The sequence below is a fragment of the Hylobates moloch genome, unplaced genomic scaffold, assembly GCF_009828535.3.
Source record: "Hylobates moloch isolate HMO894 unplaced genomic scaffold, HMol_V3 SCAFFOLD_10, whole genome shotgun sequence".
Taxonomy (NCBI): Eukaryota; Metazoa; Chordata; class Mammalia; order Primates; family Hylobatidae; genus Hylobates; species Hylobates moloch.
In genome coordinates this window covers 47963940-47984382 of record NW_026652285.1, presented here as the reverse complement: position 1 = coordinate 47984382, position 20443 = coordinate 47963940, and the positions used below count along the sequence as shown (strand labels likewise).

At 41.1% G+C, this 20443-nt stretch overlaps 2 protein-coding genes and 1 pseudogene across 2 annotated transcripts; 2 read left to right on the top strand and 1 right to left on the bottom strand.

The window, feature by feature from the left end:
- Positions 1-54: 54 nt before the first annotated feature.
- Positions 55-6364, top strand: CUNH9orf40 (chromosome unknown C9orf40 homolog). Its single transcript, XM_032164309.2, has 2 exons — positions 55-787; positions 4736-6364. The coding sequence occupies exons 1-2, from the start codon at positions 362-364 to the stop codon at positions 4892-4894; spliced, it is 585 nt and encodes a 194-aa protein (XP_032020200.1). The 5' UTR covers positions 55-361; the 3' UTR covers positions 4895-6364.
- A 9857-nt stretch (positions 6365-16221) lies between these two features.
- On the top strand, positions 16222-16787 carry LOC116475160 (large ribosomal subunit protein eL18-like; annotated as a pseudogene).
- Positions 16788-18073: 1286 nt separating this feature from the next.
- On the bottom strand, positions 18074-18724 carry LOC116475412 (required for meiotic nuclear division protein 1 homolog). The gene has a single exon (XM_032761391.1). The coding sequence runs from the start codon at positions 18722-18724 to the stop codon at positions 18074-18076; it is 651 nt and encodes a 216-aa protein (XP_032617282.1).
- Positions 18725-20443: the final 1719 nt, after the last annotated feature.

Genomic DNA, 20443 nt, shown 5'->3' with positions numbered 1-20443 from the left:
GGGCGCTCGGGAGCGCGCCCCGCAAGCCTCCACCAACCAGCGGCTCCGCCTGGCCAGACAAGAGTGCGCCCGCGCACGTTGTGCGCAGGTTCGAATCTCCGCCGCTTCGCGGTTGCTTCTCAACGTCCGGGCCGCATCTCGGCGGCGGCGAGGGCTGAGCGCGGGAGCTGCCTCTGAGCCGGAGCCCCAGCCCTAGCTCGTGCGCGAGCCGCCCCGCCCTACCCCCTCCAGCGTCCTGTCGCCCTTCTCGCCCGACTTCGGCCTATCCCTCTCTCACGCGCTTAGTCCTCGCTCTTCGCCCCCGCAGCTATCGGCACTCGGTCTCCCGCGCCTGGCGGGCTCCGCCCGAGCCTCTGGGCCCATGGCCAAGCGGCGTGCGGCCGAGCCGGTGACGTTCCACGTGCCTTGGAAGCGACTCCTGCTCTGCGACTTCGCTGAGCAGTCGCCGCCACCGCCTCTCTGGATCCGGCCGCCCGGGGTCGCGCATGCTGGGCAGCCCCTCGGCGTCCCCGAGCAGCACCGAAAGCGCAAAATCGACGCAGGGACCATGGCAGAGCCCTCGGCTTCGCCCAGCAAGCGCCGTGACAGCGGGGACAACAGCGCCCCGAGCGGCCAGGAGCGTGAGGACCACGGCCTGGAGACAGGCGATCCGCCGCTGCCGCTGCCGCCCGTATTGCGGGGGCCGGGGGAGGAGCTCCCGGGCGCCCGGCCCCCGAGGGGCGGTGGCGACGACGGGGCGGGGCGCGCAGGACCCCAGCGGGGAGACTGGGGGGTCGCATCGCGCCAGGTAGGGGCTGGGGGCGGGTGGGCTGAGGGGCGAAGGGGCTTGCCTTTTCCCTCCGACACCCAAAACGCGCCGGTTCCCACTCATGACTTGTGTAGGTTAAGACGCCTGATGGGGGGAAAAGAAGGGGTCACCTCTCCGGGAGAGGACGCCGACCGCCAGAAGACACCCCGAGAGTCCGATGGGCAGAAAGCACTGGGCTGGGCGAGGGAGAAACAGACCGTGGTCGGGAGCGATAGAAGTGGCGCTCCGTAAAAGGGAGACGGGACCGTGGGTCGTGGCGGGCTGTGGGCATGGTTGAGGACGCGGACGGTGAGGGGTTAGGTTCAGCCCAACGACAAACGACAGACAAAGGGTGTAGAGGGCCTTCCTGGGTTTAACGACGATTAGTCTAGAATTTGGGATAGAGTTATTTTTCTAGAGGGAGACCAATGTGGTAGCCATCGATTAATTGAATGTCCTACAGGCTGGTACAGCTTCTGGAGAAAAGGATGGACCACCATACCTTGGGCAAAGCTTTAACTCATAGTGTTAAATCTGATCCTAGGCAAAAGTATCGTTGAAAATTAATTTGGGGGCGGGGCGTGGTGTCTCACGCCTGTAATCCCAGGACTTTGGGAGGCCACGGCGGGTGGATCACCTGAGGTCGGGAGTTCGAGACCAGCCTGGCCAATAGGGTGAAAGTCTCCCTATTAAAATACAAAAATTAGCTGGGTGTGGTGGTGCATGCCTGTAATCGCAGCTACTCGGAAGGCTGAGGCACAAGAATCACTTTAACCTGGGAGATGGAGGTTGCAATGAGCTGAGATTGGGCCACTGCACTCCAGCCTGGGCAACAGAGTGAGACTCTGTCTCAAAAAAAAAAAAAAAAAGAAAAAAGAAAATTAATTTGGGCCTTAAGGCGTATATGAAAATCATTAGGGGGTTTCTATTTAAGACATGAGCCTGCCTCATCTCTGCACCTAAGAATCCTGAGAAGATCTAGGCATGCCTCGATTTGCCTAGATCTCTGCTGCCCAGCCGCTAGCCAGTAAGAACACTTGAAACATGACTAGAACAAATGGAAATGTGCTCTAAGTTTAAAATATACATGAGATTTCCTGGATTTAATAAGAAATGAAGATAAAATAGCTCAATTTTATATTGATTATACATGAAATAACTTGGCTATATTGAAGAAAATATACTAAAATTAATACCAGAAGTTTCTTTTACTTTTTAAATACAGCTACTAGAAAATTTTAAATTATGTTTTTGGAGCATTATATATTTATTAGACAGCTTTGGTCTAGACTTAGGAATTCATACTACTTTTTCACAGTCCTGAATGACTTACCAGGGGACTTGGGAGATGACGAACCAAGTACAGCTTTCTCAGAATTCACCAAATTCTCTTCAGCTATCTGATAGCATCCACCCAACGTTTTTCTATTTTCTTAAGTATCTTATGTCAGGGTTTTCAAATACCTTTCCAAAAAAATAAATGGAATTTCTTAGGCATGACTTGTTCATGTGAAAAATCCAATAAAATAACGAGAGTTGTATAGTTGGGAAAGACTTTTTTTTTTTTGCCTATGGTTGAAATATGAGCCTTATTTAAACTTTTTCTTCAGATTGCTCTCAGATATTTAAAATCAACTGAAAACAGATGGATAGTCTTCTAAACCATCCATCCATAATGGATATGGAGATTAGGGACTGTGTAGTGTGAAAACTTTTTGAAAGCTCGTCAGACCATTTTAGTACTCCACTCATGCATCGGCTTGTCTCCTACCAGAATACACTGTGTATAGTATGCCACACAGTGATAAGAGGGAAATATGGAAATGACAGTAGGCAAAGAGAGTTCTCTAGTAGTCTGAAACGATGATGCTTGCTTAGAGTCGTAGACTCAACTGTCTTTTCCCCCACAGCAGTGACTAGATCTGGCAGCTGTCTACTTCCTGTAGTCGCTGCAAGCACATGACAGGGAAAAAGGTTGGCTGCCGGGGTTCTTTCTTCACCAAGACTAGTCCCCTTGTTCTCTGTTACTTTTTTAAAAAAAGGGTCTTGGGGTCTCGCTTCCATGCCCAGGCTGGAGTGCAGTGGCACCATCCCAGCTCACTGCAACCTTAGCCTCCTGAGTAGTTGGGACTGCAGGTGCACACCACCACGCTGGACTAATTTTTTTTTTTTTTTTATGGAGAGATGGGGTTTTGCCATGTTGGACCCAGGCTGGGCTCAAGCGATCCTCCCGCCTCTGCCTACCAAATTGCTGGGATTACAGGCGTGAGCCACTGTCAGGCCCTCTTTTGAGGAAAGCTCAGTAACACTCCTGTTCCTTCTTTTTGTTAGATTTGTTCTGGAGCCACTTCTCTTTTACAAACATGCTCTCTCCAGCTTCTGTTTTTCATTCCTGCCTCCAAAGACACAGGCTTTTTGTTTTAAGGATTTTATACCTGATTACCAAGGGAAAATTGAATATAACAAAAAGAAGTAAACAGTTCAATACAGTAAATGCCTGGTTTCTTTTGTGCTCAGAATAGGGCTTAAGTCCCAGCCGTCACCCTTGGGACCTCATTTAGGAAATAGTACCTCAAATACCTTTTTTCTACATTGAGAATGCAATCTAGGCAGGATAATGTTACGTCATTTCTGTCCTGGAACTTCAGGGTATTTCCTGTTTCAGATGTTTTTTGACTAGAGAAATAAAATCAGGTATTCATTAAATATTCATGTATTTTTTTCATGTTAGTGTCACTATGTAGATTCACTGCTGTCAGTGTTGACTCAACTGTTAGTTTTTTGTTTGTTTGTTTTTAATAAATCGAGATGGAGTCTTGCTTTGTTGCCAGGGCTGGTCTCAAACTCTGGGGCTCAAGCGATCCTTCTGCCTCCCAAAGTGCTGGGATTACAGGTGTAATCATGCCCAGCCAACTGTTAGATATTCTTAACAGAAAGTAAGCAGAAATGCTCTAAGGAGACAGTGATTAATGATTCATAGGCTTATTGGGATATAATAACTCGCAATATTGAGCAATTACTATGCCAAGCCTGAATTTTTACAACAGTCCTCCATTTTATCAATAAGGTCAAGATCAGAGTTAGTGGGCGGTGGAGTTATCTTGCAAACCCAGGTCTGTCTGGTGGCAAAGTTTGTGTGCCCTTAGTCACTATGTTTTACTAACATAATTAAAAGACCTTTTTTTGGTCCATGTTTATAAGTAGATAATTTGTACAGTAGATTTTCCAAAATATTAAGGTGAAATTTTTCTTAATATCTTTTGACTTATTGTGTGTTTATCCCAATATTAGGAAATTCCCCCAAAACTTAATTCTTTAAGGCTCAGGATAGAAGACAATGAATTTCCTAATGAGACTTTCTTACAGACCTGTGCTGCCCAGCACAGTAGCCACTAGGTCATGTGGCTATTGAGCATTGATTTTTTATCTTTAATAAAATGATCAGTTTAACATTTTCTTGCTCTTCATCATGTTTATAACCTAATACTTTTTGGAAGATTTCAAAATATTTTGGCCTATGTAAAGTAAATCTCTTAAAATACCAGACCTTAAGAACAAGACCAAAAGTAAGTTATAAGGAGTGTGTCTGTGTTTGTATTTTTAAAATAAATTCTTATTTTCCTTATTGAAAGATAAAAAATTTTAAGACTTTTTAGATAATCTTCTTTAGGTGAAAAATGAGAGAAAAACTGTGGAAAGAGATGCTCTTGGAGGAAATTCTTTAAATTTAACAAATACTTTCACAAATTGTAAATATTAAAATGCAGAGATTTCATTGAGTACATGAAGTACTTAGATGAGACAAAATTTAAAATGTATATTTGTTAAAAATACAAAATAGACTACAAAATCTTATATGAGTTTGCCTTTAAAACAAATTTGTTTTCTGAAAAAAACTTACTTTTTTCTAAGCTACTGATGCACTTTCTCTCTTTTTTTTCTCTAAAGCACAATGAAGAATTTTGGCAGTATAATACCTTCCAGTACTGGAGGAATCCTTTGCCTCCTATTGATCTGGCAGACATTGAAGATTTAAGTGAAGACACCCTGACAGAAGCAACACTTCAGGGCAGGAATGAAGGGGCTGAGGTTGACATGGAGTCTTGACGTAAGGAGCTGAAGCAGTGGGATTGGCTGATTGGAGGAGATGTCTCTAAGTGAATTCTCGTATTCTTAAGGAAAAAGTTATTTTCCATACTTGAAGTTATATTTCCAAACCTGAGAAATGAAGAAAGATTGTTCTGACATTAAATACCTACAGTTACTACTGAACCTCTTAATAAGGATTTGTCAAGGATAGAGCACAGTTGTAGGGGAAGTATTTTATGTATGCATTCTTAGAGCAAAAAGTTTTGTTTAAATTCTAGAATTGAAGGTACTGATCTTATAAAAAGAAATTCTAGCAGTTTTAGAAATAGGTGGGAAAAACTCAAATATTCCTCCTATCTGCACCAAAAAGTTTATTTGTAGTACATAAAATGAATATTGTTTTATAATAACTGTTGTTAATAAAGTACTTTCTAATACATTCTATTGACTCTGTTAGTTGAACACATAGCTGACTTGAACATCTATGCAAACTTAAGATGGGCCGGATTGTTGTAAAAGCTATTGTTTTAAAAGAGCTTTCTAAATATAAAGTAGTGAGAATTTCAATTTGGGTAGCATGTTTGCATAACTTCCAATATTTGATGTTTGTTAAGCTCTACCATGGGCAGCTGAAGATGGATAAAGAACAATGAAAACTGAGTCGGTGCCTGCTTCCCCAGGTTTGCCCAGGATTAGAGGAAAAAATGTATTATATGATCAGCTTCTTGGTTTTGATTTGCTTCGAGGCATGGTTTTATTCCTTATTACCTTAGACCTGTAGTTTTCAACACTGACAGCACTTTAAAAATCTTTGCCTGGGCCTCACTCTTGAGAGATTCTCATTTAATAGTTCTGAAGGGGGTCTTGGATATAACTATTTTTTTAAGCACCAGTCCTGTTTCCCTCCATTCCTCTCATGTGCAGACAGGGTTGAGAACCACTAGACTAATGGTCATTTTTCCTGTTTAAAGGAGATAACTAATTTGAGCTGAAGCAATGCTTCTTAATTAGCTTTGTTTTTGTTTTGCTCTGTTGGTGGCTTTGTTACAACTGAATTATTGTGTTACTACTATTTCATTGTTAAAGAAATAAAGTAAGCAGTTTGTGATGTGAGTATCAGTGATTAAGTTAACTAACTTTTGTACTGCATCCAGAATGTTGGTTTTGTAATTGAATAACTGGTTCTTGCTTGTGTTTTTTGTTGTTGATGACATTAAATCCAAAATTCAAGAAAAATGGTAAATGCCATTGAGAGAGAAAGAGAAAAACTTGATTTTTTTGTGTGTGTAATGAAGGATTTAAGAATGGGTTGACATTGATTAGAATGCTTTAGAACAGAAGACAAACTGTATAGCATTGTGGTCAGACATAGTTCAAAGTCTTGTACTGCCACTTACTACCTATGTATCTTTAAGCCAGTTATTTTTCATCTCCAAGCCTCAAATTTCTCACCTGTAAAATGAGAAATAATAAATAGTATCTACCTCAGAGAGACTGTTTATTGTCAAGCAATGTTATAAGTACTTTACTTGCATCATCTTGTTTAGTTCTCATAATAACCTTAAGGTAGGTTAAAAAAATCATTAGAATAAACATGCTCCCTATAGTTAAAGTTTTAACTGCCTCTAGAAGTTTCACGATAGAAATTGGAATTGAAACTTTCAGCTTACGATATTTTCAACTTACGATGGGTTTATCAGGACATAACCCCATGGTTAGTCAAACATACTGAATTTATATCACTTTCACACTGTGATAAAGCTGAAAAATCCTGTCAAACCGTCAAGTCAGGGGCAGTCTATATATAGAAAACAGAAAGAGTTAAAATAATTCCGTCCCTTAAAAAAGTTGTTTACTAAGTAAACTTGAGGTAACAGCAAAATTTCACTGTGGATAAATTGAGGTAAAATGTGGGTTTTTAAATGTTTTATAACCCTTCACCCCAATTCCCTAATGTAACATCTTAAATTACCACAGTAAAATTATGAAAATCAGGAAATTAACACTGATAAAATTCTCTTGTGCGATTTCGAGGATATAGAAAGAATGACCTCAGACAACTCTTAAAGGATATATGTCAAAAACCTAAAAAATTATGAAATGTATAGACTATTCAACTTTCACCATTGTCCTATTCTTTTTCTAGCCCAGCATCCAATTCAGGTTCACATGTTATATTTAGTTATAATATCTCCTTAGTCTTCTTTTAATCTAAAAAAACTCAGAATTTCTTTGCTTTTCATGACCTGGGTACCTTTTGAAGAGCACTGCTCAGGTATTTTGTAGGATAGCCCTCGATTTTGGTTTGTCTGATGTTTCTTAAAAATATGCCTTCTTGGTAAGAACTCCATGGAAGTGATGTTGATGTATCAGTGCATCATGTCAACAGGCACAAGAATCTTAGCTTGTCTCATCAGTAATCATAACATTGATTACTCGGTTAAGATGGTGTCTGCCAGGTTTCTCTTTTGTAAAGTTACTGTTTTCCCTTTTGTAATTAATTATTACCTTCTGGGAAAATATTTTGAGACAGTAAATACTCCATTTCTTATATTCTGCCCACAAATTTTAGGATTGATGAGTTGCCTTACTGCCTTACTGCTCTGATATAGGTCAAATGATAATTTTCTATTTTTTTTAATTTAGAAAAATAGCTTACTTAAAAATTAGTTAACTACCTGACAGATCTCTATAATGCTTTCTCTCCTTACCTATTTTGGCTGATTACTCTCTAATTATCTTTTCATAGAATGATAATTTTGTAATATCTTTGTCTATAGGAGTATAGAAAGATACTCTATTCTGGCCGGTGTGGTGGCTCATGCCTGTAATCCCAGCACTTTGGGAGGCCGAGGTGGGTGGATTGCCTGAGGTCAGGAGTTTGAGACCAGCCTGACCAATATGGTGAAACCCCATCTCTACTAAAAACTCAAAAATTAGCTGGATATGGTGGTGTGTGCCTGTAGTCCCAGCTACCTGGGAGGCTGAGGCAGGAGAATTGCTTGAACCGGGGAGGTGGAGGTTGCAGTGAGCTGAGATTGTGCCACTGCACCCCAACCTGGGCGACAGAGCGACAGCCTATCTCAAAAAAAAAAAAAAAGAAAAGAAAAGAAAGATACTCTATTCTTCTTGCATGCTGATAAAAAAAATTTTTTTTAACTTTTAATTTCAGGGGTACATGTGCAGGATGTGCAGGTTTGTTACATAGGTAAACACATGTCATAGGGGTTTGTTGTACAGAATTACTTCATTTCACCCAGGTATTAAGCCTAGTATCCAGGAGCTGGAGGCTATTATCCTTAGCAAACTAACGCAGGAACAGAAAACCAAACAACACATGTTCTTACTTATAAGTGGGAGCTAAATGATGAGAATACATGGACACGGGAATGATGCACAGAGGTGTATCGGAAGGTGGAGGGTGGGAGGAGGGAGAAAATCAGAAAAAATTTTCTGTTTTTATCATGCCTTCTACATTAATTGGAATTCCGTAAAGCAGTGGTCCACAACCTTTCTGGCACCAGAGACCAGTTTCATGGAAGACAATTTTTCCACAGACCTGGGGGTGGGGGGTGGTTTGGGGATGATTCAAGTGCATTATATTTATTTTGCACTTTATTATTGTTACATTGTAATATATAATGAAATAATTATACAACTCACTATAATGTAGAATCAGTGGGAGCCCTGAGCTTGTTTTCTTGCAACTAGATGGTCCCATCTAGGGGTGATGGGAGACAGTGACAGATAATCAGGCATTAGATACTCATAAGGAGCCTGCAACCTAGATCCCTTGCATGCACAGTTCACAATAGGATTAGCAATCTTATGAGAATGTAATGCTGCTGCTAATCTGACAGGAAGCAGAGCTCAGGCGGTAATGCAAGCAATGGAGAGCGGCTATAAATACAGATGAAGCTTTGCTCACTTGCCCACCACTCACCTCCTGCTGTGCAACCCGGGTCCTAACAGGCCATGGACTTGTAGTGGCCTGTGGCCCAGGGGTTGGGGACCCCTGCTGTAAAGGAAGAGCTTTCCTTTCACCCCATTTCTTTATTCAGGTATTTATTGATACCAATATAGAGTAATGGGCAGTAATTTATTCTGAGTTATCCATTGCTATCATTTTGTGGCACAGATCCCAGATTTAGTTGTTGGAGTCCCTTTGAGTTGACTCTTGTTCCTCCTTGCCCCACTTTTCAATATCTTTTATTATTTATTGTGCAAATACTGGTTAACATTGACAGTGGACTTTAATGTTTACATGGTTCATGACTTTAAATAAGTATTGGCTGTGCAACACTGTCATTCACTAAACAATTTGAGCCTCGGAATTCTCGGAAAATGAGGACACTGATATCCATCTTAGGAGCAGAATGGGGATGGAATGACTTGATGGCTGTAGGGAACTCATAGTGGACACTAAATAACATTTCAGGCCCCTCTTCCTTCTCTGTAGTACTTGGAATGTATGTATTTGCTATATCTCTGATAGATATATGATTGACAGATAACTATTAGTGATGTCTGGCAATACCTGACGTGAAGTGAGGCAAACGTTCTGATTAAGGTCACTTTTAAAGAAGTTTAGCTATTGGAGTCTCTTGAGTCCACAGACCTAAACAATAATACTCTAGCAATTTATATGTATTGATTGTTGTATCTTATGTCTTTCTGATGTGACCCTGTACTGGCAGAATCCTAAGATGGTCCCTAAGGGATGATTCCCATTCCCTGGTGTAACATCCACTTATTTAATCAAATGCTAGTTGAGGCATTGCTGTGAAGAATTTTGTAGATGTAATTAAAGTCCCTGATACTGTTTGGATCTGTGTCCCCACCCAAATCTCATGTTGAAATATAATCCCCAATGCTGGAGGTGGGGCCTGGTGGGAGGTAATTAAATCATGGGAGTGGTTTCATGGTTTAACACCATCACCCTTGGAGTTATCATGATAGTGAGTTCTCATGAGATCTGGTTGTTTAAAAGTGTGTGGCACCTCCCACCCCACTTCCTTCCGCTCCTGCCATGTGAAATGACTCACTCCCCCTTTGCCTTCCGCCATGACTACAAATTTCCTGAGGCCTCCCCAGTAGCAAAAGCTGCTGTGCTTCCTGTATACCCTGTGGAACTGTGAGCCAATTAAACCTCTTTTCCTTATAAATTACCCAGTCTCAGGTATTTCTTTATAGCAGTGCAAGAATGGACTAATTACTGTCCCAAACCAGTTGACCTTCAGATAGGGAGATTATCCAGATGGCTCTAATCTAATCACATGAGCCCTTTCAATAAGGATGGAGTGGTCAGAGACAGGAAGACAGAGAGAGGCACAGTGTGGAAGGGATTTGATGTGAAAGTAATTCCCCTGCTGGCTTTGAAGATGGAAGGAGCCAAGGGACAAAAACCTGAGAGTGGTTTCTAGGAGCTGAGAGATTCCTAGCGGCCAGTCAGCAAAGAAACAGGGACTTCAGCCCTACAATTTCAAAGATCCAGATTCAGCCAATAAACTAAATGAACTTGAAAGTGTATTCTTCTCAAGAGGCTCCAGAAAAGAACACAAACTAGCTGGTGCTTTAATTTCAGCTTTGTGACTTTTTTTTTTCCTTAAGAGACAGAGTCTGGCCAACTCAAGGGAAATCAAAAACAAAAACAGTTTCACTCTGTTACCTAAGCTTGAGTGCAGTGGTCCCATCATAACTCACTGCAGCCTGGAACTCCTGGGCTCAAGCCATCCTGCATTAGCCTCCTGAGTAGCCATAGGACCACAAGTATGCACCACCATACCCAGCTATTTTTTTGTTTTTTTCTGTAAATAGGCCCAGGTTGGTCTCAAACTCCTGGCCTCAAATAATCCTCCTGCCTCAGCTCCCCAAACACTGAGATTACAGGCATAAACCACTGAACCCAGCCCATCTTTGTGATCTTTGAACTAGTAATTCTGTATCTAAAAATATATGTTAAATAATCAGAAAACAAGATGCAAATTTATGTCACAGTGTTATAGGTAATAATAACATATTAGAAGTAAACAAAAATAGATTTTGGGCTGGGCATGGTGGCTCGCTCCTGTAATCCCAGCACTTTGGGAGGCCAAGGTGGGACAACTGCTTGAACCCAGGAGTTTGATACCAGCCTGAGCAACATAGGGAAACCCCGTCTCTACAAAATAATAATAATAATAAATTAGCTGGGCATGGTGGCACATGCCTGTGGTCCCAGCTACTGGGGAGGCTGAGGTGGGAGGATCACTTGGGCCTAGAAGGTTAGGGATGCAGTGAGTTGTGATTGTGCCATAGCACTCCAGCCTGGGTGACAGTGTGAGACTGTGTCTCAAAAAAACAAAAACAAACAAAAAACAACAGCAACAACAAAAACGGTTTAAGAGAATGGATGCATAATTAAAATACATATAGTGGAATATAATGAAATGATAAGATAGCAATTTTAAAAATTTTAATGGTATAGAAAAATGCTTAAAAATAAGTGTGAAAAAAGGACTTTCAGAGTTGATCAAGTAGGTTACTATACCCCATGTGTCTCTCCACTTACAAGTAAAAGCGGCCGGGCACAATGGCTCAAACCTGTAATCCCAGCACTTTGGGAGGCCAAGGTAGGTGGATCACTTGAGGTCAGGAGTTCAAGACCAGTCTGGCTAACATGGTGAAACTCTGTCTCTACTAAACTTACAAAAATTAGCTGGGTGTGGTAGCGCAGCTTGTAATCCCAGCTACTTGGGAGGCTGAGGCATGAGAATCACTTGAACCCAGGAGGCAGTGGTTGCAGTGAGCCAAGACTGCACCACTGCACTCTAGCCAGGGCAATAGAGCAAGACTCTGTCTCAATACAAACAAACAAACAACAACAAAAACACATAAAATCTCTGGCTAGAGTACACCTGCAGTCTCTGAAAAGTAAATGAAAGCATTATTGGATTGGGAATAGAAGTCGAACTGGGCAAAGAAACTCATGTAGAGTTCAGTTTTCTGGTTTCATTTTTTCCTGTCTCTCCCAGCTCTGAAGCAAGAGTGAACATCTAGCAGAACTGCAGTGGGCAGTATGAACAGCAGAAATTGATAAAAACCTATCTTTTTTTGGCCAGGAGACCAAGAAAGGGGGAACTACTTTGAGCAAGAGAGAGCAGGAGGAATTCTGGAGCAGAGAGGACTGGATTACGGATCCCATGATTCTGTGTATAAACTGGCAATGGTCTCAGCCTCATCCCTGAGGTACAGATATAGGAGACAGATTGAAAGCCACCTAGCGAAGGCTTTGTGAACTAAGCTGCAATATAAACTTCTGCCCAAGCTCCATACTAACGCCAGAGTGTGATACATGCGTGGGACAGTCCCAAGGCAGCATAGCCAAGGCTTTGAAAACTTAAGTGACGTTAGAACCGTGTTCGCAGAAGAACAGACAGAACTTAAAGCCTGAACCTAACTGGGTTGATTACTCATTTAAAAATCGATATTCTCCAGAGGATTTTAAAAAGACCCAGATTCTCACAACATAATATTCAAAATGTCCAGGACACAATCCAAAATACTTGACACACAAAGAATTAGGAGAATGTGACTAGTTTTCAAGGGAAAAGACAATCAATAGATGCCAAACCCAAGATGACACAAATGTTAGAATTATCAAAGATTTTACAGCTATTATAATCCATAAAGAAAATAAACTTAATGAAAAGATATGATTTTTCAGAAAAATCAACTATAAGAAAAAATCAAATGGAAATTTGAGAAGAAAAAATTACAATAGGTAAAAGATTCAGTACATGCAGTACATGTGCTAAGTAGCAGAATTGGGAAGACAGGAAAAATCAGTGAACTTGAAAACAGACCAATAGAAATTATTTGAAAACCATTTGAAAAACAGGAAGAAAAAAGATTTAAAAATAAACAGACCCTCATCAACCTTTAAGACAATATCAAAATGTACAATATTCATGTCATTGGTGTCCCAGATATTACAAACAACTTTATTCCTATAAATTTGAGTGGACAAACTTCTTTAAAGGTGTAAATTGCCAAGATTTATTAAAGAAACAAATAAACTTGAACAGTCCTATGTTTATTTTAAAAATTGAATTCATAGCTTAAAATCTTCTAACAATAAAACTCCAGACTCATATAATTTCACTGGAAAATTCCACCAAACATTTGAGGAAGAAATGTACTATTTCTCAGAAAAATAGTAGGAATTACTTTCCAGTTCACTTTGGGAAACCAGCATTACTTTGATACCAAATCCAGACAAACATATTACAAGAAGAAGAAAGCGGCCGGTCATGGTGGCTCACTCCTGTAATCCCAGCACTTTGGGAGGCCGAGGCGGGCGGATCATGAGGTCAGAAGTTTGAAACCAGCCTAACCAAAATGGTGAAACCCCATCTCTAACTAAAAATACAAAAATTAGCTGGGCGTGGTGGTGTGTGCCTGTAATCCCAGCTACTCAGGAGGCTGAGGCAGGAGAATCGCTTGAACCTGGGAGGCGGAGGTTGAGTCAAGATTGCGCCATTGTACTCCAGCTCGGGCGACAGAGTGAGACTCTGTCTCAAAAAAAGGAGAAGGAGAAGAAGAAGAAGAAGACTACAGATCAATACAATATCCCTCATGAACATAAACACACAAATCCTCTACAAAATATTGACAAATCTAACAATATATGAAAAGGACAGTATATAAAAATATATGTATCCCTCTCTGGACTACTAGAATAAGTGTAATACATATAAATGTTATTATTTTGTCCTTATAATAAGCTAATTCTGTTTTTTGTTTGCCTGCTCATTTTGGTTTTTAGTCCAAGATTTTATTATTCCTGGACATTTTATTAGAATATTTCTAAGGCTTAATGAGTCTTTTGAACACTTAGAATTTTAAAAATAGTATTGCTTTTAACATTTAGAATTTTAAAAATAGTATTTGAGTACTTAGATCAAGTGGACAAATTTTTTTAAAGGTGGAAACTGCCAAGACTTATTAAAGAAACAAACGATAACCTGAACAGTCCTATGTTTATTTTAACAATTGAATTCACAGCTTATTCCATCTAGTAGTTCATATTTTTAATCAACTGATTAAAATATGTTGGCTTGCTCTTTAAATGAAAGATGGTAACTATCAGAATTACAGAGAGCATTAATACAAAATTCTGTAATGCTTATTAAAAATTGACAATATTTTAGCCGGGCGCGGTAGCTCACGCTTGTAATCCCCAGCACTTTGGGAGGCCGAGGCGGGCGGATCACGAGCTCAGGAGATCGAGACCACGGTGAAACCCCGTCTCTACTAAAAATACAAAAAATTAGCCGGGCGTGGTGGCAGGCGCCTGTAGTCCCAGCTACTTGGAGAGGCTGAGGCAGAGAATGGCGTGAACCCGGGAGGCGGAGCTTGCAGTGAGCCGAGATCGCGCCACTGCACTCCAGCCTGGGTGACAGAGCGCGACTCTGTCTCAAAAAAAAAAAAAAAAAAAAAAATTGACAATATTTTTATTTTTTATATTTTTATGTTACCAGTATTATGCTTTACCTTGTAAGTTTTTTTACTAAAACCTATGATAATAATTATATACAGTACATATACACATATATGCTTACACACCAATAATTGCCACAAAAGCTTCACAAACCAATATTTACCTTTATCATGAGCAGTGTATTCTGTTATTTTCTATTCTATTTCGTTTTTCAAAAAAATGGTTAACAATTCACTAGGATTTTGTAACACCCTGTGCTATTAGCCTGGAAACTCTCTCCCTGGTGTCCAGCACCATGCCACTCAGACCTGCCTTTCCCATCCTCTGCTGTTCTCTTCAAAGACTAGACATTAACAAGAAGCGCTGCTATTATTGTTTTTTTGTTTGTTTGTTTAGTGACAGAGTCTCACTCTGTTGCCCAGGCTGGATGGAGTTAGGTACAGTCATGGCTCACTGCAGCTTGGAGCGCCTGGGTTCAAGCAATCCTCCCACCTCAGCCTCTTGAGTAGCTAGGACTACAGGTGCACACCACCACACCCAGCTAATTTTTTTTTTTTTTTAAGTCTTTTGGAAATGGGAGTCTTGCTATGTTGCCAGGCTGGTCTTCAACTCCTGGCCTCAAGTGGTCCTCCTGCATCAGCCTCCCAAAGCACTGAAATTATAGGCATGAGCCACTGCACACACCATTGCTTTTAGGAATTGTAAGCCGATGGGATGTGGGTTGAATATCTCAGTTTATGATCTCTGAAAATGAGACCAGGTAAAGATTTAATTTTGACAGAGAGGATCACTGAAACCTCATTCAGCCAACTCCAGATGCATGCTGTTCTGCAGAGCTAAAAAGATGAGCTTGGTGCAACTATGGGAACCAAACAAAGTCCACGTGCTTTCTGACACAAAGCAGAGTCTTTTCCTTGTCTCAGTCAAGAGTTGTATAAAGGGTTTACCAGCACTATGGTGGCCGTATGAAAATGGAGTGGCCCCCAATTTCGGGCAGATGAAAGTGAGTCTCGGTCCTGGGGACATATTACCTAGTCATGCCAAGACTGCTTTCTCTATGAAAAGTAAAATCTTCAAGTTATCTCAGGTCACTTTAGAAACATATGTCCCTCTCCTTCTCCTCCTTCTCCTTCTTCTTCAACAGAGTCTCGCTCTGTCACCCAGGTTGGAGTGCAGTGGCATGATCTTGGCTCACTGCAACCTCCGCCTCCTGAGTTCAAGAGATTCTCCTGCCTCAGCCTCCCAAACAGCTGGGATTACAGGCACACACCACCACCACGCCTGGCTAATTTTTGTATTTTTGTGGAGATAGGGTTTCACCATGTTGGCCAGGCTAGTCTTGAATTCCTGACCTCAAGTAATCTACCTCGGCCTCCCAAAGTGTTGGGATTACAGGCGTGAGCCACCACCCAGCCAGAAACATATGATTTTATATTATTTTCCTGTGCTTTCAGAAAGACAGCATAGGCTTCTTTTTGCCAAACTCCAACTGAAGTCATTGTCTATCGTGTTATACAATGTCCTCTATAACAGGACCCATGAAGTAACTGACTCCTTAATTTCAATGCCTGAAAAAGTTACTTCTCTTAAGATATTTTTATGTTTTTACTCTGCCGTCCCCCACAACAATAAACAGCAAACAATAAATCCCAGGAGGATTTCCTCTTTTAATTACTGGGCCTCTCAAAACAAAACGTTCAACTAGATTATTCATTTCAGGTACTTTATAACTTTATTTCTCTGTTCATGTCAACTATTTTCTTTGGCTAATATGTGACAGTATTTATTTTCTCATTTGAAACTATGTTGAATGTTGAAAATTACTTCAACTCTTTCCGGACCTGGCCGAGCAGGAGGCGCCATCATGGGAGTCGACATCCGCCACAACAAGGACCGAAAATTTCTGCGCAAGGAGCCCAAGAGCCAGGATATCTACCTGAGGCTGTTGGTCAAGTTGTACAGGTTTCTGGCCAGAAGAACCAACTCCACGTTCAACCAGGTTGTGTTGAAGAGGTTGTTTATGAGTCGCACCAACCGGCCGCCTCTGTCCCTTTCCCGGATGATCCGGAAGATGAAGCTTCCTGGCCGGGAAAACAAAATGGCCGTGGTTGTGGGGACCATAACGGATGACGTGCGGGATCAGGAGGTGCCCAAACTGAAGGTACGTGCACTGCGTGTGACCAGCCGGCCCGTAGCCGCATCCTCAGGGCAGGGGGCAAGATCCTCACTTTCGACCAGCTGGCCCTGGACTCCCCCAATGGCTGCGGCACTGTCCTGCTCTCCGGTCCTCGCAAGGGCCGAGAGGTGTACTGGCATTTCGGCAAGGCCCCAGGAACCCCGCACGGCCACACCAAACCCTACGTCCGCTCCAAGGGCCGGAATTTCGAGCGTGCCAGAGGCCGACGAGCCAGCTGAGGCTACAAAAACTAACCTTGGATCCTACCCTCTTATTAAAGATTTTGAAATAAAAAAAAAAAAAAAAGAAAGAAAGAAAGAAAATTACTTCAAATCCTTTCGTGGAAGGAAGTAGAAAAAAAAATCCTAAAGAAAAATAAGAAATGGTATTTAGGAAGATTGCTTCCAAGTCTAAGGATGGCCCAAAGAAACAGAGCCTAGGGAATTCTCTGGCTGTATCAGTTCCTTCCTAAGAAACCTGATGCACTGTGCTGCTAGATGTAACAAAAGAACGAAATGAGTTGAGCTTTCTCTTTTTTGGATCTGCCATGAATTCAGGTTTTTACACTTAATGTCATCTTGGACACTTAAATACTGAATTTCCCAGGTTACCCCAAAGCTCCAGCAAAAGGAAAGGGGGAACAGTACCTGCACAACGCATCCATCCTTCACATCCTGGGTTCACAGAAACCATACACGAATTGAAACCATTCCAGAATCCAACACAAAGACCATTTGTTAATTCCTAGCTTCAGGATCTAAGGATGAGTAAAGGTATGTATACCTTTCCAAGGGGTGCCAGCTATACCTTAATAAAAACACAGCCAAAATTAAACAGGCTCAGGGGTTACGTTTCAGAATCAAGACTTGAAGACAGACATTCTAACCTGTTTTCTGACAGATTCAGAAGTCTTCATCAAGTTTAAAATATCTTTAATGTTGATGACTATCGACATTAAAGATCCTCTTGCCTCTTTTTGATCCTTTCCAATTTAATAAACATTTAAGTACAAGGCACAGTTCTAGGTATTATGCAAGATACAAAGGTTACCAAGGGCTTGATTTTGAACCTTAAATTGTTATTAAAGGAGAAATGCAAATTGCAGCAGAAAAATTCCCATCAACCCCTTAAGGATGAATAAAAAATATCCCCTTAAACCTTAAGAAGACAAAAAAGCAAGGCCCTCTTCCCCTGCTGCTTTTGGAGCCTACCCTAGTGTGTCATTTCACTGCCCCATGCACAGTTGCCACAGGCTAATAAAGGCTTATCTGTCTGCAGAGTTACAATTTTGTTTTTAATTTGATGAAGAATTTCTAGCTTGTTTTTTTTCTAATGGGTTTTTTGTTCTGTTTTGTTTTGTTTTTACAGTTCCATTCTTAGACTGGACTTAATACTAGTCCTCTTTTTCAGTTTCCTTAGACCAATAGCTAAATCTTTTATAAACCATATTTTCATGTTTTATTGCCTGTATTTTGTTTTTATATGTATCATTAATTCTTAAAAATTAAGATTTTGAATCCCTTTGAATATTTATTAGGCTTCAAAGATCTTGATGAATAAGTCTGAGTTGACTGCCATTTCTCTTATGTTGGTAGTAAGGCTGGGGTGCAACGCACACTGGTTTAGCGTGGGCAATGATCACTAAGCACAAGAGCCACGGCCACCTCCACTTTACCTGGTTCACAGACAGAACTGGAAGGTTGGTCCTGGATGGCTGCCTGGTCCTGGGTGCTTTTAGTGGTCTCTTGATCTGTGGAAAGTCTTGTTTTGGAACAAATGTTTCCATTGATATAGATAAGAAATGCCTCTTTAATATTTTAATAAACCATTTAGAACCCAATAGATTTGGTTTGTGGGTCACTCTCCTGTGAGTACCAAAGGATTTCCTGTTTGGAAGGTGTGCCTTTTCATCTTGGCAACGAGCAGCATTTAATGGAGAGAGCATGCTAGTATTTGATCTTTTTTTTTTTTTTTTTTGGTTCATTTCGAGGATCCGAGATTTATTCAAACCACCAGCTATTTTATCAGGAAGGAACAAATCCAAGTTTTGACATGTTGTCAGTGTGCTGCATGTGGTATTTTCAAATTCCTTAAGTGGTTTTAACATTAGATGACCAATTCTTCTGCACTGATGTGCTTTTGATAATATACAGTGAGATCTGGCCACGGCTCTGAGAAGTGTGGCTGGCATTACCACATCCCAAGCTCAACGCCCGAAGAGAAGAAGGAAGCGCCAGGGATGCATGCTTCCTCGGCAGGACTGCAGGGAAAGAGCCGCAGCACCAGCCTCTCACTACTGCAGCCACCCCCTCTCCTGGAAGGGCGCTCCCTCCAATATTTTTATTTTTATTGACATGATAGGTTTTCTAATTTGAGCTTGTAAAACTGCAGGTGCAAAAGTGTGGGTGTATTCAATAGTGTCTAAAAGCATTCCCACCCTAAGCTTTCTGGGTATTCTTTGATTACTGTGTTCCATTGTTAAACAAGCAGTTGTAAAGTCTAACAGGCAAAGCTGTTAACCTAGTACATAACTCTCTGTCTGTACTTAACTAATCTATTTATTAATTTTTTATATAATGAATACTGTTTTTATGATTATTTAAATGATATGTGCCCATTGTGGAAATTTACAAAGGCACAAAAAGATATAGAAAAAATCAAAATTTCATTTCCCAGAGACAACCACAGTTAATATTTTGGCTTATTGCTTCTTACTTACAGTTATACACATATATTTGAATTCATCATTTTTTTGTTAAATCAAACTAATATTTGAACATGGCTAAACCTATATTTATTTTTTTCCAAATTCACGTGAGTTTTAGGGCACTCCTTTTTTTTTCTTTAACTTTTTTTTAGATTCAGGGGCTACATGTGTAGGTAACCTGGGTATATTGCATGATGCTGAGGTTTGGGGTGCAAATGAGTCCATCGCCCAGGTACTGAACATATATCCAACAGTTATTCAACTCTTGCCCCTTGACCCTTGCCCACCCTCCCCCCAAGAAGTCCTCAGTTTCCATTGTGCCATCTTTATATCCATAAGTACCCAGTGTTTAGCTCCCACTTATAAGTGAAAATGTGGTATTTGGTTTTCTGTTCCTGCATTAATTCCCTTAGAATAATGGCCTCCAGCTGCATCCATGTTGCTGAAAAGGATATGATTTCATTCTTTTTTATGGCTGCATGGTATTCCATGGTGTATATGTACCACATTTTCTTTATCCAATTCACTATTGATGGGCACCTATGTTGATTCTGTGTCTTTGCTATTGTGAATAGTCCTGCAAAGAACATGCAAGTGCATGTGTGTGTTTGGTAGACAGATTTGTTTTCTTTTGGATATATACCCTAATGAGATTACTTGGCTGATTGGTAGTTCCAAGTTCTTTGAGAAATCTCCAAACTGCTTTCTACACTGGCTGAACTAATTTACATTCCCACCAGCAATGTATATGTGTTCCCTTTTCTGTGCAGCCTTGCTAAGCATCTGTTGTTTTTTGACTTTTTTTTTTTTTTTTTTGTGGAGACAGAGTCTCACTCTGTTGACCAGGCTGGAGTGCAGTGGCACAATCTCAGCTCACCATAACCTCCCAGGTTCAAGCAGTTCTTGTGCCTCAGCCTCCAAGTAGCTGGGACTACAGGCATGTGCCACTATGCCTGGCTAATTTTTTGTATTTTTAGTAGAGACAGGGTTTTGCCATGTTGCCCAGGCTGGTCTCAAACTCCTGAGCTCAGGCAATCCACCAACCTTGGCCTCCTGAAGTGCTAGGATTACAGGCATGAGCCACTGTGCCAGGTCGTTTTTTGACTTTTTGTTTGTTTGTTTTTTTTGAGATGGAGTCTGTGTGTGGCCAGGCTGGAGTGCAGTGGCACGATCTTGGCTCTCTGCAACCTATGCCTCCCAGCT